This window comes from Octodon degus, unplaced genomic scaffold (assembly GCF_000260255.1).
Source record: "Octodon degus isolate 3935 unplaced genomic scaffold, OctDeg1.0 scaffold00012, whole genome shotgun sequence".
NCBI classification, from domain to species: Eukaryota; Metazoa; Chordata; class Mammalia; order Rodentia; family Octodontidae; genus Octodon; species Octodon degus.
The window spans coordinates 14,889,525-14,902,003 of NW_004524588.1; the positions used below are offsets into that span (position 1 = coordinate 14,889,525).

General features: G+C 36.7%; 1 protein-coding gene across 1 annotated transcript in view; it reads right to left on the minus strand.

Annotated features, from left to right (window-relative positions):
* Nucleotides 1-12,479, minus strand: part of Atm (ATM serine/threonine kinase) — a 137,159-nt gene that overhangs the window by 8,686 nt on the left and 115,994 nt on the right. The window contains exons 52-57 of the mRNA XM_004626220.2: nt 12,195-12,353; nt 11,611-11,749; nt 11,428-11,510; nt 9,704-9,844; nt 7,639-7,755; nt 5,036-5,185 (exon numbers count right to left, since the gene is read on the minus strand). Of these exons, the coding sequence (XP_004626277.1) occupies nt 5,036-5,185; nt 7,639-7,755; nt 9,704-9,844; nt 11,428-11,510; nt 11,611-11,749; nt 12,195-12,353 (789 nt within the window). The remainder of the gene's footprint in view (nt 1-5,035; nt 5,186-7,638; nt 7,756-9,703; nt 9,845-11,427; nt 11,511-11,610; nt 11,750-12,194; nt 12,354-12,479) is intronic.

The window sequence follows — 12,479 nt, forward strand, 5'->3', positions numbered from 1 at the left end:
AATGTTCAAACAGCCTTACCATCCACTTAATCACTGCAACCAGGAAACTTGTACTATTCCCCAACCTTTTAATCTGTGATCAGTTCTGCCTCCTTACAATTTCTCATGTTCACCCAGGATTCCTCATTCTTACCAGTATTAGTCTTAGTTCAGACCCTGTCTCATACGTCCAACCTGTAGATATGGAAGAGGAATAGTTCCAAAAACACACTACAGTGCTACCTTTTTAAAAATGTTAATCTGACATTACTATCCTTCTCAAGGGTCTTCTGTACCTTTGTCTTTACAGAACAAAACGCAAAGTTCTTAGCACTGCATAAAGCAGCCCTCCATTTTTGACCATTGACTATCCAAATGTATCTATCTATTCTTCTTCAAAAGTTAAATCTATGCTGTCTTTTCCTGTTTGTGCCTCCCTCCTGTAGCTTACATGTTTTTTCTGCCTAGAAAATTCACTGATAAAGTTTGGCTCAAGTACCTACTTCTCCATGAAGTCTTTCTTGAATCTAATCCCCACCCTCAAATGGAACTATTCTTCTTCCATATCTACAGTTTTCCTTTCAGTGCCCTGGAGACATAGAACTACAAAATCTACAGCACTTATCATGCATTTTAAAAAAACATGTTAACAGCACAATAAAAAAACAGATTTTTGGAATTGGTCAAAATACAAATCCTTGCTATACTATTTGGTTATGGACAAGCTAATTTTTTTCAGTTAACGTGGAAGTAAAAATGATAGTAATTAGTCATAATATTTGTGAAGTTGCATCAGGGTATCTGATAGGCATTCGATAAATAAATATTGCCGATACGTTGAATAAATGTCAGACTGGCTAAGGGGAGGACAAATATCATGGAATGGTTTCCTGTATCAGTTTCATTTAAAAATTACTGCATAATTTTTTCTTTTAATTACTATCTTAAGAATTGAGCTTGGGGCAGCAAGATAGCTCCACAGACTAAAGTGCCTGCTTAAGTAAGCTTAGGCAAGCATGGGACCGTAGTTTGATCCCCAGCACCACATTCTGTGCCAGCCCTATCTCCTGGAAGGCCACAGAGTCCAGATGCAGTGGTATACATCTGTAATCTCATCACTGGGGAGACTGAAAACAGGAGGATCACTATGAGTCCATTCTGCATATTAAAAAAAAAAGCATTGAGTTTAATCTCAAATTAGAAAAACTACTAGATGCCGATTAAATTTCTCATCCAACAACAGTTGACACTTCGTGTAATTTAAAAACCTTTCTGGTGAAGAATAGATGGCAGACCATAGGAGACTGTAATATTCACTAATGGCTCCAGAATATTCATTCAAAAGCGACAGATTAAGACAGAAATAGATTATGAAGCCCTCTTGACAAACTCCCTCCTCCAAGGCCAGGAAACCGACACATTTTTCCTAACTCCAAAACAATACCATGTAACATGCAGGGGCTAGCTACCAGCCCTAACGCTTAGTGTGCTACTTGAGAAAGGGAGGCTGTGATGTGACAAAACTAAAGTCATGAGAGCAAAAGAAGCCTGTGGGATCCCATAGGAAGGGGTCCAAGTCATGGCGAACTTCCACAGGCGAGTGGAAGACAGAGCGTCAGCAGCCTCTAATGCGGTCCTTGGGTGCCCACTCCTCTCCAATCCACCCAAGGTCCTCAGGGTGCGATGCAGTCACAGGCTATCTATTCCTCCAGAAGAGCAGGCTGGAACCTTGCTGAAGCTTTATTCCACTCTCTGAACTTGCCTGCTGACAACACAAGTAGCTGATATGGACATGATCTAGACTTGTGATGGTAAACCTTCTAGAGCTTTCAATGATCTAGCCTGCCGCAGCACATGTGCCCTACGTGCGCCACCACTGGTCTACACCCTCTGGCGCCCTCATTCCACCTATGGAAGAGTTGCAGTGAATTGTTGGGAATTAACTCAACCAGTGGCCAATCTAACCGCATTTTCAGCCACAACCTTTCAGAAGTGGCACTCAGGCCCCTGGAAACTTACCAGGCCTACCCTGTTTGAAAAGAGCTGGAGTTATCGGGTCTGATTTAGATTTTAGTGTACATGCTATCACAAGGAGGAAGACTGGACTGCTTTTGTTTTTCTTTTTCTTTTCTTTTTTTTTTTTAAGAGTATTTGGTACAGGGTCTCACTATGCAGCTCAGACTCACAGTGATCCTCCTGTTTTCAGCTTCCCCAGTGCTGGGATTACAGGTGTGTGCCACCACGCCCCACTCAGTCACCAGCTCAGCTCGCCCGGGGTGGGGCCTGTGTGGCAGGTGGTGCCGGGAATCAAACCCCGATTCCTAAACTTGTTTAAGCAGGTGTTTAGTCCACTGAGCTATCTCACAGGCCCTTGTTTTGCTTTTTAATAGTATTTTTTTTTTTTAAGAGTTGGAGACAGGGTGTGTATATACTGGTAAAACTTACAAGTGCTAGCTACTCCTTTCACTCTGTGATAGCTTAACCTGACATACTAGGTTTTCACTCAACTGAACAGTGTTTCTATTAGATCACTAAATCAACTCAATCTCTCTGTATTCTTACTTTCCATTTAAACTCCCTCCTTCAGATTTGATAAATAAAAATCATTAAAACTTATTTTTTTATTTTATAGATTATGTATGAGAAGTAGTTGTATATACAACTGTGTATGAGTGTTATTATTTTTGTTTATATAGTGTCTTAAGTTGACATGTCACAGGTTCTCCCCCCATCAAGGTTGTTTCTTGGATCTTCTAGTGTTGACTTTCTGTTGGTTTATTAAATGGATTCAATGTCTATGTATTTTCTTCCCTTTTTTCTTTCTGTTCACACACATTTCTTAAACTTCCTATCCCTCTCTATTCTCTTTCCACGTATAAAAATATCATCAAAACTTACTATTTCCTTTTTGATCTCTTTTGTCTATTATCTCTTCCTCCACTTTTTAACTAATTTTTTTCTTCTATTTTTCCATATCACTGTTCCTTAGTCTTCTTGGGTTACTGAAAAGAGTTGAGAACTTTAAAAATGAGTTTTAAGCTGGAGATATAGCTCAGAGGCACAATGCAGCCTAACAAGCACAAGGTTGTGTGTTTGATTCCTGGTACCAAAAATAAAATAAAATAAAAATAAGCTTTAAAATATGTTGATGTATGCTGGTTCTTTGGATATTGCTATTACTGGCAGGCAGTGTTTCCTTCCTTGCAATGTAATGCTAGGGACTGGTCTTAGTACTCTGAATAGGTTGAATAGGTGCCTGAGTACCGATTCACACGAGGATGCATCACTGGGAGGTGTCCACGGCAGTGGCAGAGCTTTAACTACCAGCTGATGGATTTACATATCTACTGAAAGGCTCACCCAACATCAGAACACATATTCTTTTCAGCAGCCCATGGAACTTTCTCCAACAGAAATCATACTTTACGCCATGAGGATGGCTCAGTAAATAGAAAAGAACTGAAATCTCTTGCAGCAACTCAGCAGAGCACAATGGAATGAAACCAGAAATCAACAGCAACAGAAACTACTCCAATATGTGGAGACTGCATAATTCACTCTTGAATAATATATAAGAAAAAAATGAACAAAGAAATTTAAAAATTGCTACAATGACATGATAACTGAAAACCACGTGACAATCTGTGGGACACAATGAAGACAGTCATAAGAAGGAAAGTTATAACTATGAGGGCCTGCATTAGAAACAGAACAGTCCTGAGTAATTTAATGATTCATCTCAAGGTCCAAGAAGAAGATTTGGGGGCCTGCCCATTAGCTCAATTGTTTAAGTGCCTGCTTAAGCAAAGGCGGTCAGGCTCAGGATACTGTGGTTCGATTCCCAGATCTGCATTGCCTCACCAGACATGCCCTTAAGGCAACCTGAGCCAGCACCCCCCACAAAAAAAATCCTTCATTCAAACCATCAACTAGTAGAAGGAAAGATATTACAAACATCAGAATAAAAATTAATGAAACTGACAGCAAAACTAAAAAAATTACAAAAGATCAATATATCAAAGAACTAGTTCCTTAAATTATTATTATTTTTTCTTTTTCTTTTCTTGGTGCTGGGAATAGAACTCATGACCTTATGCTTGCCAGGAAGGCACTGTGCTGCTGAGCTATAAACTGGCCCACAAAGTGCTGGTTCTTTGAAAGGATAAATATGATTGATATACCCGCAGCCAAACTTAGGCTAAGTTAGGCTAAGGGGATTATTAGATGCTGCTTTGAAAACATACTCCAATAAATCAAAGAATCTGAAAATAATGGATAAATTTCTAGACTCATATGACTTACCAAAATAGAATCAGGGAGATTGGCTATCACCAAGACCACAAAAAAATAAGTCCTGGCTATGTAAACTGCTGCAACCACTATGGGAATCAGTATGAAGGTCCTACTTCACTAGGTATACCTCTCCTGAGTATATTCCCACAAAGCTTGAGTAGTCATACATACACAGCCATATTTACAAAAGTTAAATATGTACTAGTTAAGCTGTGGAAACAGCCAGGATGTTCATGATCAGATGAATTGATAAAGAAAATGCATAATGTACACAATAAAACATTATTTGTCAATAAAGATGAACAAAATTATGTCACTGCAGGAAAATGGATGGAAATTGAGACCATAAAGTGAAATACATCAGATGTAAGAAGTTAAATATTGCATGGTTTCCTTCTGTATGGAAAACCTAAGATATAAATTACTTAAGATAAAAGAGATGGTAGGAAAAAAGAAAGCAGATTTGTTGGAGATGAGAAGAACATCAGTGGGAGATTTGTGATAAAGGAAAGGACTAAAAATGATGTAAGTCCCCCAAAAGAACACAACTACTACATATTGCAAACATTCATTAACAACAACAAAAAAACTTCTTTCTTCACTCAAATATATTTTCATACTAGCCAGCTTAATTTTTTAATTTAGTATCTTAAACGATTACCACATGAAATGAAAAAATTTTATACTCTGTAATAGTTACAGTAGCTATCAGCTTTAAGAAGCTATTAAATGACCTTTCAATAATGTTTAGAGTGCTACTTACCATCATTTTCTTTAGGCATTGAGAGGCACTGAAATCCATTGGCCTATATCTTTTATGAGCACCGTTCTCATTGTTCACAAGAAATTCACCAATAGGGACAGTTCCTGTGCACCATTCAAGAACACCACTTCGCTGAGAGAGGGGGACCACCTGAAAGTAAACACTTTGGTTATGGACAGTCACTAAGGAGTGGCTGATGGTCATTCAACTGTTAGTAGGTGAAAAGCATTTTACTGAGTGGTATGAATATTTCTCTGTCCTTTCCTTAAAGGAAAGCAACAGAAATAAACTTAAGTTCAAAGAATATGATTCTCTAAGCCTGCCTCTGAAACCTGTAAGGGCTTAGCCATCTCTCAATCTCCCACAATACTCTTCATTATCTATAACTGGTCTATACTTAATTTGTTTCACTTAACAGAAGAATTGACTACACTTTTTTGGGTCACTCTCCCCCGCATGCCGCCCAGACTGGCCTCAAATTTGAAATTCCCTTGCTTCAGTTTCCTGAGGAGCTGGGTCACAGCACTGCACAATCACATGCAGCTACTTTCCCTGTATGTGCATTATCAAACTGAAGTTTACCAAGCAAAAATTACCCATGAGTGGAGTTTCAACTTTCATACAAACATGTTTTCTTGTTTTACAATCTTATTAATTTCACTGAGATGTTTTCCTAAATATAAGATGAAAATTTTACTAAGTTAACTTTTTAAAATTATCACATTATAAGCATAAAAGTGTGAAAAATAACTTTCTACACATTAAATGGCTTAATCAAATCTAAGATTTTCTCGTATTTATATCCTTTAACAATCTCTTGCTCCTTTCTACCATTAAAGTGATTGCTAACTGATTTATCATGTTCATTTATTTTCTGCTATATTTTTATTTCAAAGCTATTCATACAAATGTTGTAAACTTTAAAAAGTTGTGTATGCTTGCATAATTTGTTTTTTAAAATCTCACTCAGCAATGTTTTATATTTATATTAGTGCATTTATTTCTAAGTCATCCATTTTCACAATTACAAACTGTACATATACCACAACTATCTAACTGATCCAGTTGCATATTAACATTTACATTGTTACCAGATTTTCCAAACTAATTATGGCAATGATAGTCTACTGGTGAGCATATTCCAGTTTCTCTATACAGTATGTAGATAGGAATGGGTCATAAGGAAGAGGTATATTTAACTTAGTTAAGCAGACACTGTTAAATAATTATTAAAAAGAGTATATAATTTATCCACTCGCCAAAAATTATGATGACCAGAACTTATGTTATGGTGACTGCTCACCAGAAAACTTGCAAAACAGTTCTGTCAGATTTTATATTTGGTCAACTCAAGGGTTGGTAACTACAATGCACTGTGGTTTTAAATTGTATTTTTCAGATGACTTAACAGAGTACCATCTTATAGGTTTGTTAGCCACTCAAATCTTTCCTTCTTGTGAAATGATCATATTATTTTCTCATTTTTCTAGTGGATTGTCTTATTACTAGTGTGCAACTTCTTTAGATACTATAGTTTAATAAGTTCTTGTTACTAATATTACAATAACATATAACATTATATTCATTTTCCTAGTTGATATCTTGTCTTTGACTTCATATATTTTTTGTTTTAATGTACTGAAATATGCATGCCAAACAAGCACTTATTCTACTGAGCTATCTCCCCGGCCTCAAGGTTTTATACCTTAAGAAGATATACCAGCCAGAACTACACAGCAAGACTGTCACAAAAAAAAAAAAAAAAAAAAGTAACATAATAATTAACGTGAGAGACAAGCATAGCTACTGTGATGATGTGATCTAAGGGTTATCTTCTCAGGCAAAGTATTAGAGGAAATGTAAATGTCAGACACCCCAATTAATAGTAACTTGGCAATATCTATCAAATATCACATGCATGTATCCTCTAACCCATCAATTTGGAAATGTATGCCTCAGATTCACCAGTACACATATGAAATTGTTATGTCTAAGGTTACGCAGTGGACGGGCTGGGAAGATACCTCAGTAGAATAACTGCCTGCCTGGCAAGCGCAGGGTCCAGAGTTCAATCTCCAGTACCGCAAAAAAAAAGAAGAAAGAAAAAATAAGGTTATGCAGTGCAAAGCAACACTGTTTGGAATAGCACAAGAATGGAAACAATTCAAATGCCCATCAACAAGAATCTGTAAGAATATGCTTCTTCATACAGGGAGTGTAACTGTTAAGTTTGAGCAGTATAGTATATGGCTGAGTATAAAACAAAGATGGGGAGAAATAAACTCCGTTGGGTATAAGAAATACTACCCATAATCAACATTAATGAATACTTTTTTAAAAAGAAAATTAAAAAATTATATTTTCTAACCAAGAAGCTGGCAATGGGTGGCCTTTTAATAAAAGTGAGCATCAATTATTTTTCTACAGCCTGTGACTAAAAATGGCCTTTCAAAGTTGAAAGGAAAAATTGTGTGTCAGAGACTGTATGACTCACAAAACCTAAAATATTTACTACTATCTACTCCTTGGTCCTTCTCAGAAAACACCTGTTGCTCACTGGTCCAAGCAATGGCATCTCTTCTCAGTGAATGCAAACTGGTTACCTTGTACGTGCAGATGGTCAGCTTCCTTTTCCTAGTCTCAGTGTTTCTCTGCAGCAGGGTATTACACATTTGGAATACCTGCTGCATGACGGCATCTTGTCTCAGGTCGTCCCGGCCCTTCAAAATAATCAAACGTGAATAAACGTAGTTCACCTTATTATAAAACATACAGAGCTATCTGAGGACACAAAAGGCACTCATAAATCAATGTGACCACCTTTACTGTCTTAAATAATTAAGCTCTTCTGCCATTCTTTCTCTGGGGAGGCAGACTGAAAGAAAAAGGAAGTTTCCTCTAGCTCTTCTATGATTAGAAGACAGTGGTTCCTCAGTTATCATGGAGGTTACGTTCCAGACAGCCCCAAGATAAGTGAAAATCTGCCAAGTCAAATGTTATATTTTAGTGCATATTACACACACACACACACACACACACATATGTATATATACATACACATATATACATACATAAATGTATTTATTTGGTACTTGGACTCATAGTGATCCTCCTGTCTCAGCTTCCCCAGTGTCAGGATTACAGGTGTGTGCCCCCACACCCAGTTTCCATGGCCGGCACAGCACAGGGCTGGCACAGCATGTGGTACAGGGGATCAAATCCAGGTCCTTGAGCTTGCCTGGCAGGCACTTAAGACCTCTGAGCAATCTCCCCAGCGCATATATTTTAAGGCTTTATAAACCCTTCCCACACTTTTAAAAGCACTTCTTAACCATTTTCTAAACTGCTAAGCCTACATAATTTTAACATATGTACACTGCATGATATAGTATGTATTTATCCGCTAAAGAAACACATACTGTAAACAATACTTTTTGTTTTGATTTAATATACTTTTAATATGTGAGAATTAACATTTTAAATTTATTTTTACACATTTAAAAAAACATTAGGCAAAAATCATTAAAACCTACAAATATACTATGCCTATAAGTATATATACAGCACTGTACACTAGCACAAAATCCCATGACAGCCAAAAATCCATGATAAATAACTTAGATTAATATTTTTTTGAAATGCTGCAAAACAGTGAGTCTGTGACAGTCAAACTGTGAAATAGTGAGGGACTACTATAGCTCAATTCCCCACCTGAAAGCACACTACAAAACAGCTGGGTGGAACAGTGCTGTGTCTCCCCACTGTTCCCCAGCTGTGCCCAATGTCAGCTCTTTCTGATACATTAAGGAGCACCTGGCACAGAATGGGGCAAAAGCCTTCAACTTGTTCTAATCATGGAAATAAGAAATTCTATAAGATATCTGAATATCAATCACGTTGACTGTTCACCTAACCATGTCTTTTACATGTAAACAGTATTGGGCAGATGAGATAGCTCAGCAGACTAAGAGTCTATTTAGGCAAGTACAAGGACCAGCCAGCACCACATGCTATGCTGTCCGCCCCTGGAGTGGTGGGGCATGCTTATAATCCTAATGCTGGGGAGGCTGAAAACAGGAGAATCACTAAGAGTCGGAGCTGCGTACAAAGATCCTGTGACAAATACATTAAAAAAGCACATGTTAACAGTATTCTTTTACTTGAGTCAACAGTACATAATGACAGCTATTTACTTATTTATTTATTTAGGGGGCCTGCCCCTTAGCTCAGTTCTTTAAGTGGCTGCTTCAACAAAGCAGTCAGGCTCAGGTTGCTGTGGTTCAATCCCCAGGACTCAAACCTGCCCTGAAGGCATTATGAGCCAGCCCAAAAAAAAAAAAAAATCCTTCTGCTATTTATTTATTTATTTATTTATTTATCTATTTTTGCGGTACCAGGGATTAAACTCAGGATCTTGTGCTAGCCAGGCAGGCACTTATGCCACTGAGCTACCTCCCCAGCTCAGTAACAGCTTTTCAGATTCACAAAAGACAAAAACAAACTTTGGGATTCTAGAAAACAATCTACTTCATTCCACAAATTTTGCTCAGTCAACAGTTATTTAGAATAAAGACAGACTCAAATAATGAATAGAAAAAATAGCAAATGAAATTTGTCTTCAACTTTGATATCATTAACCTTTAGGGACTACACCAGAAAAAGTCTCACCTTAACAAGCTGTCTCCTTTCCTTGCCATCAGAACCTATGCAGTCTATTATTTTTGGTAAATTTAAACCTCCTGCTAAACGGAATTCTGTTTTAAATGATCGTATTGTCACCAGATTTTCATATTCTCCTGTGGGATCCACCTGATGAGAAGTGTAACAGGTCAAATACATTATTTGCATTTAAAGAAAAATCTATTTTAAATAAAATTTTCTTTTTTCTCTTTCTGGTACCAGGAATCAAACTCAGGGCTTCACACTTACCAGACAGGCACTGTGTACCACTGAGCTATATCCTGTTCCTAAATCACAATTTCAATACTTCATAGAGGAATGAATGATAAAGTTCTGCGGGTAGGTATGGGATCTATAACTTTATTTTCTGTTTAATGAAAGATGTGTAACAGTGGAAAGGTATTAAAACTCATACAAAAATAATGCATCTGCTTTCCTGAATAACTTTTAATAAAATCAAGGAATGCCATATTATAACAGCATTACTGAAAAATCAAAATTCACATGTTATCATATAGGTATGTTAAGCCATCAACAAAATAATTCATTGTGAAAACTTTATATCAATTTTGGAAAGGCTGGAGGGAAGGTTTTAGATCATAATTGCTAACTCTGGCACTTGTAGGAGATACCCAGCTCAGTAAACTCGCTGAGATAGCTGGAAGGAAACCAGTTAATTCGTATGATGCAGCTACATTTCAAATTCAGGAGCAACACACACTGAGCTCTAATGTATATATCTGATAGATTTAAGGTACTTAAAATCACTTTTTTAGGAAGGGCTGAGGAGATGGCTCAGTAGAATAAGCACTTGCCTGACAAGTGCAAGGGTCTGAGTTCAATCCCCGGTTCCGCCAAAAAAAAAAAAAAAAAAAAAAAAAAAAATCACTTTGTAAACCATAACCATTGTTATTACATGTATCCCTGGCTATACAGGATTTCAAGCAATAAAAGATAATTATGATATAGCTAAAGGTATCATGTATATCTTGTCAAGTTAGGAGATAATCTATTACTTAAGCATGTAATACAATATAACTTATACAGTGCAGAGTATATGAAATTTTTAAAAAAATAATTGGGGACCAGCCAAATAGCTGGATTAAGCCCCTGCAAGCAGGTACAGGGGTCAGGGATTCGATCCTAGACCTGCTGTGCCAGCCCCACCCCCCGGGGCGCGTTGAGATGGTAATTGAGACTGGGCGTGATGGCGCACACCTGTAATCTCAGCTCTTGGGAGGCTGTAAACAGGCATATCACTGTGAGTCTGATCTAGTAGTGAGACCCTGAACACCCTGTAGACCCTTCCCTAAAATACAAAAAAAAAAAAAAAAATTGGGAACATTGTTGCTGAGTCAAAAATTAAGTCTTGGTACTGCACCAGCCTGGCAAGCTCAAGATATTGACCTCAATTCCCAGTAGCAAAAAAAAATTTAGTTTTAGTAAAACCACATGGAAATTTGCCTTTTTCTGCAAAATTAAAAGAACAGACTTTCTTAAGAAAGACAGGAAGTGCTAACTGAAGGAAAAGAAAAAGCAAAAGACAGTATTTTATGGCTTGGACAAAGGGAGTCTAATACAGAAAACCTTTATGCTGAAACACATGAAACTGTCAATATTTAACCAATGTTCACTACATAGAAAGGCTACTTCAATCTAACAAAAATAAACTCAGCTTAAGTAAAAAATATTAAGAGTTAATAGTAAGTTACCTTAATTTCCATAGTAGGCACAACAACATCTTCTAAATTCTTAAGTTTATTAATTGGCTGGTCTGCTGGAATACTGATGCCTTCTGTATTTAAAAATAAAAATATTTTAGTTACCACTGTAAACTGAGAAATAGCACTGAAAGTTAAGGAGTAATAGCAACATTTATGCTTTCAAACACATACTTCTCTGCATCTTCCACTGAGTGGCATCTAAGTTTGCTAATATAATATAAGCATCACAAAGCGCCTCCACATTCTTGACCATCTGAGGTCTCTTACTTCTGATAGCATGTATTATTTTATTTGCAGCTTCTGTTCGATCCTATTAATAAAAATAAAAAAAAATACATAGGAATTTCCCAACATTTAAGCTTCCCAGAGCTATCAAAACAGAAAAAAACTTTATGCACAAATCTAAACAATGAAAGGACTGTAATTCACATATAAACTAAACAATCACCTTATGAAATGAAATACATGAAAAGTATAACAACGTCAAGTGCCAATGACTTAGGTGCCTTTCAAAAAATCTATTTTTTTCCACTGGCTTCTTTCTGCAAGGAAAAAGAAGGCAAACTACTATTGAAATCTCTGGTTCTGAGAAACATTCAGAATTCTGAACTAATTTTAGGTATCATCATAATACCAAAGAATTCAAAACTGAAATACAATAATCAGCATTCATTATTAAAATCCCTGAGGCTTAAAGGAATATTCTGGGAAAGAATATCACAACTCAAAAACATATTCGTATTTAATGCAAATACCTCATCAAGCTGAGAATTTTGTTTAGGTGCATTTTTAGATACTCTACTCCTTTTTGCTGCTTCTGGTTTGGTCAAAAATTCATCTTTGTTTGCATTTGCTAAAGCCAATATAATAAATAAAGCATGATGGGGGTGATCCATTGTAATTCGAGAGATGAGCTGTCAGAAAAGGAAGAATTATTAGTTCTATACATATTAAAAAATAGAAAATCCACATTTTTCATTTTACTTAATATCAAAATACATGTTGTTTACACACTGCACAGTGGCAACATGAGTATTTCT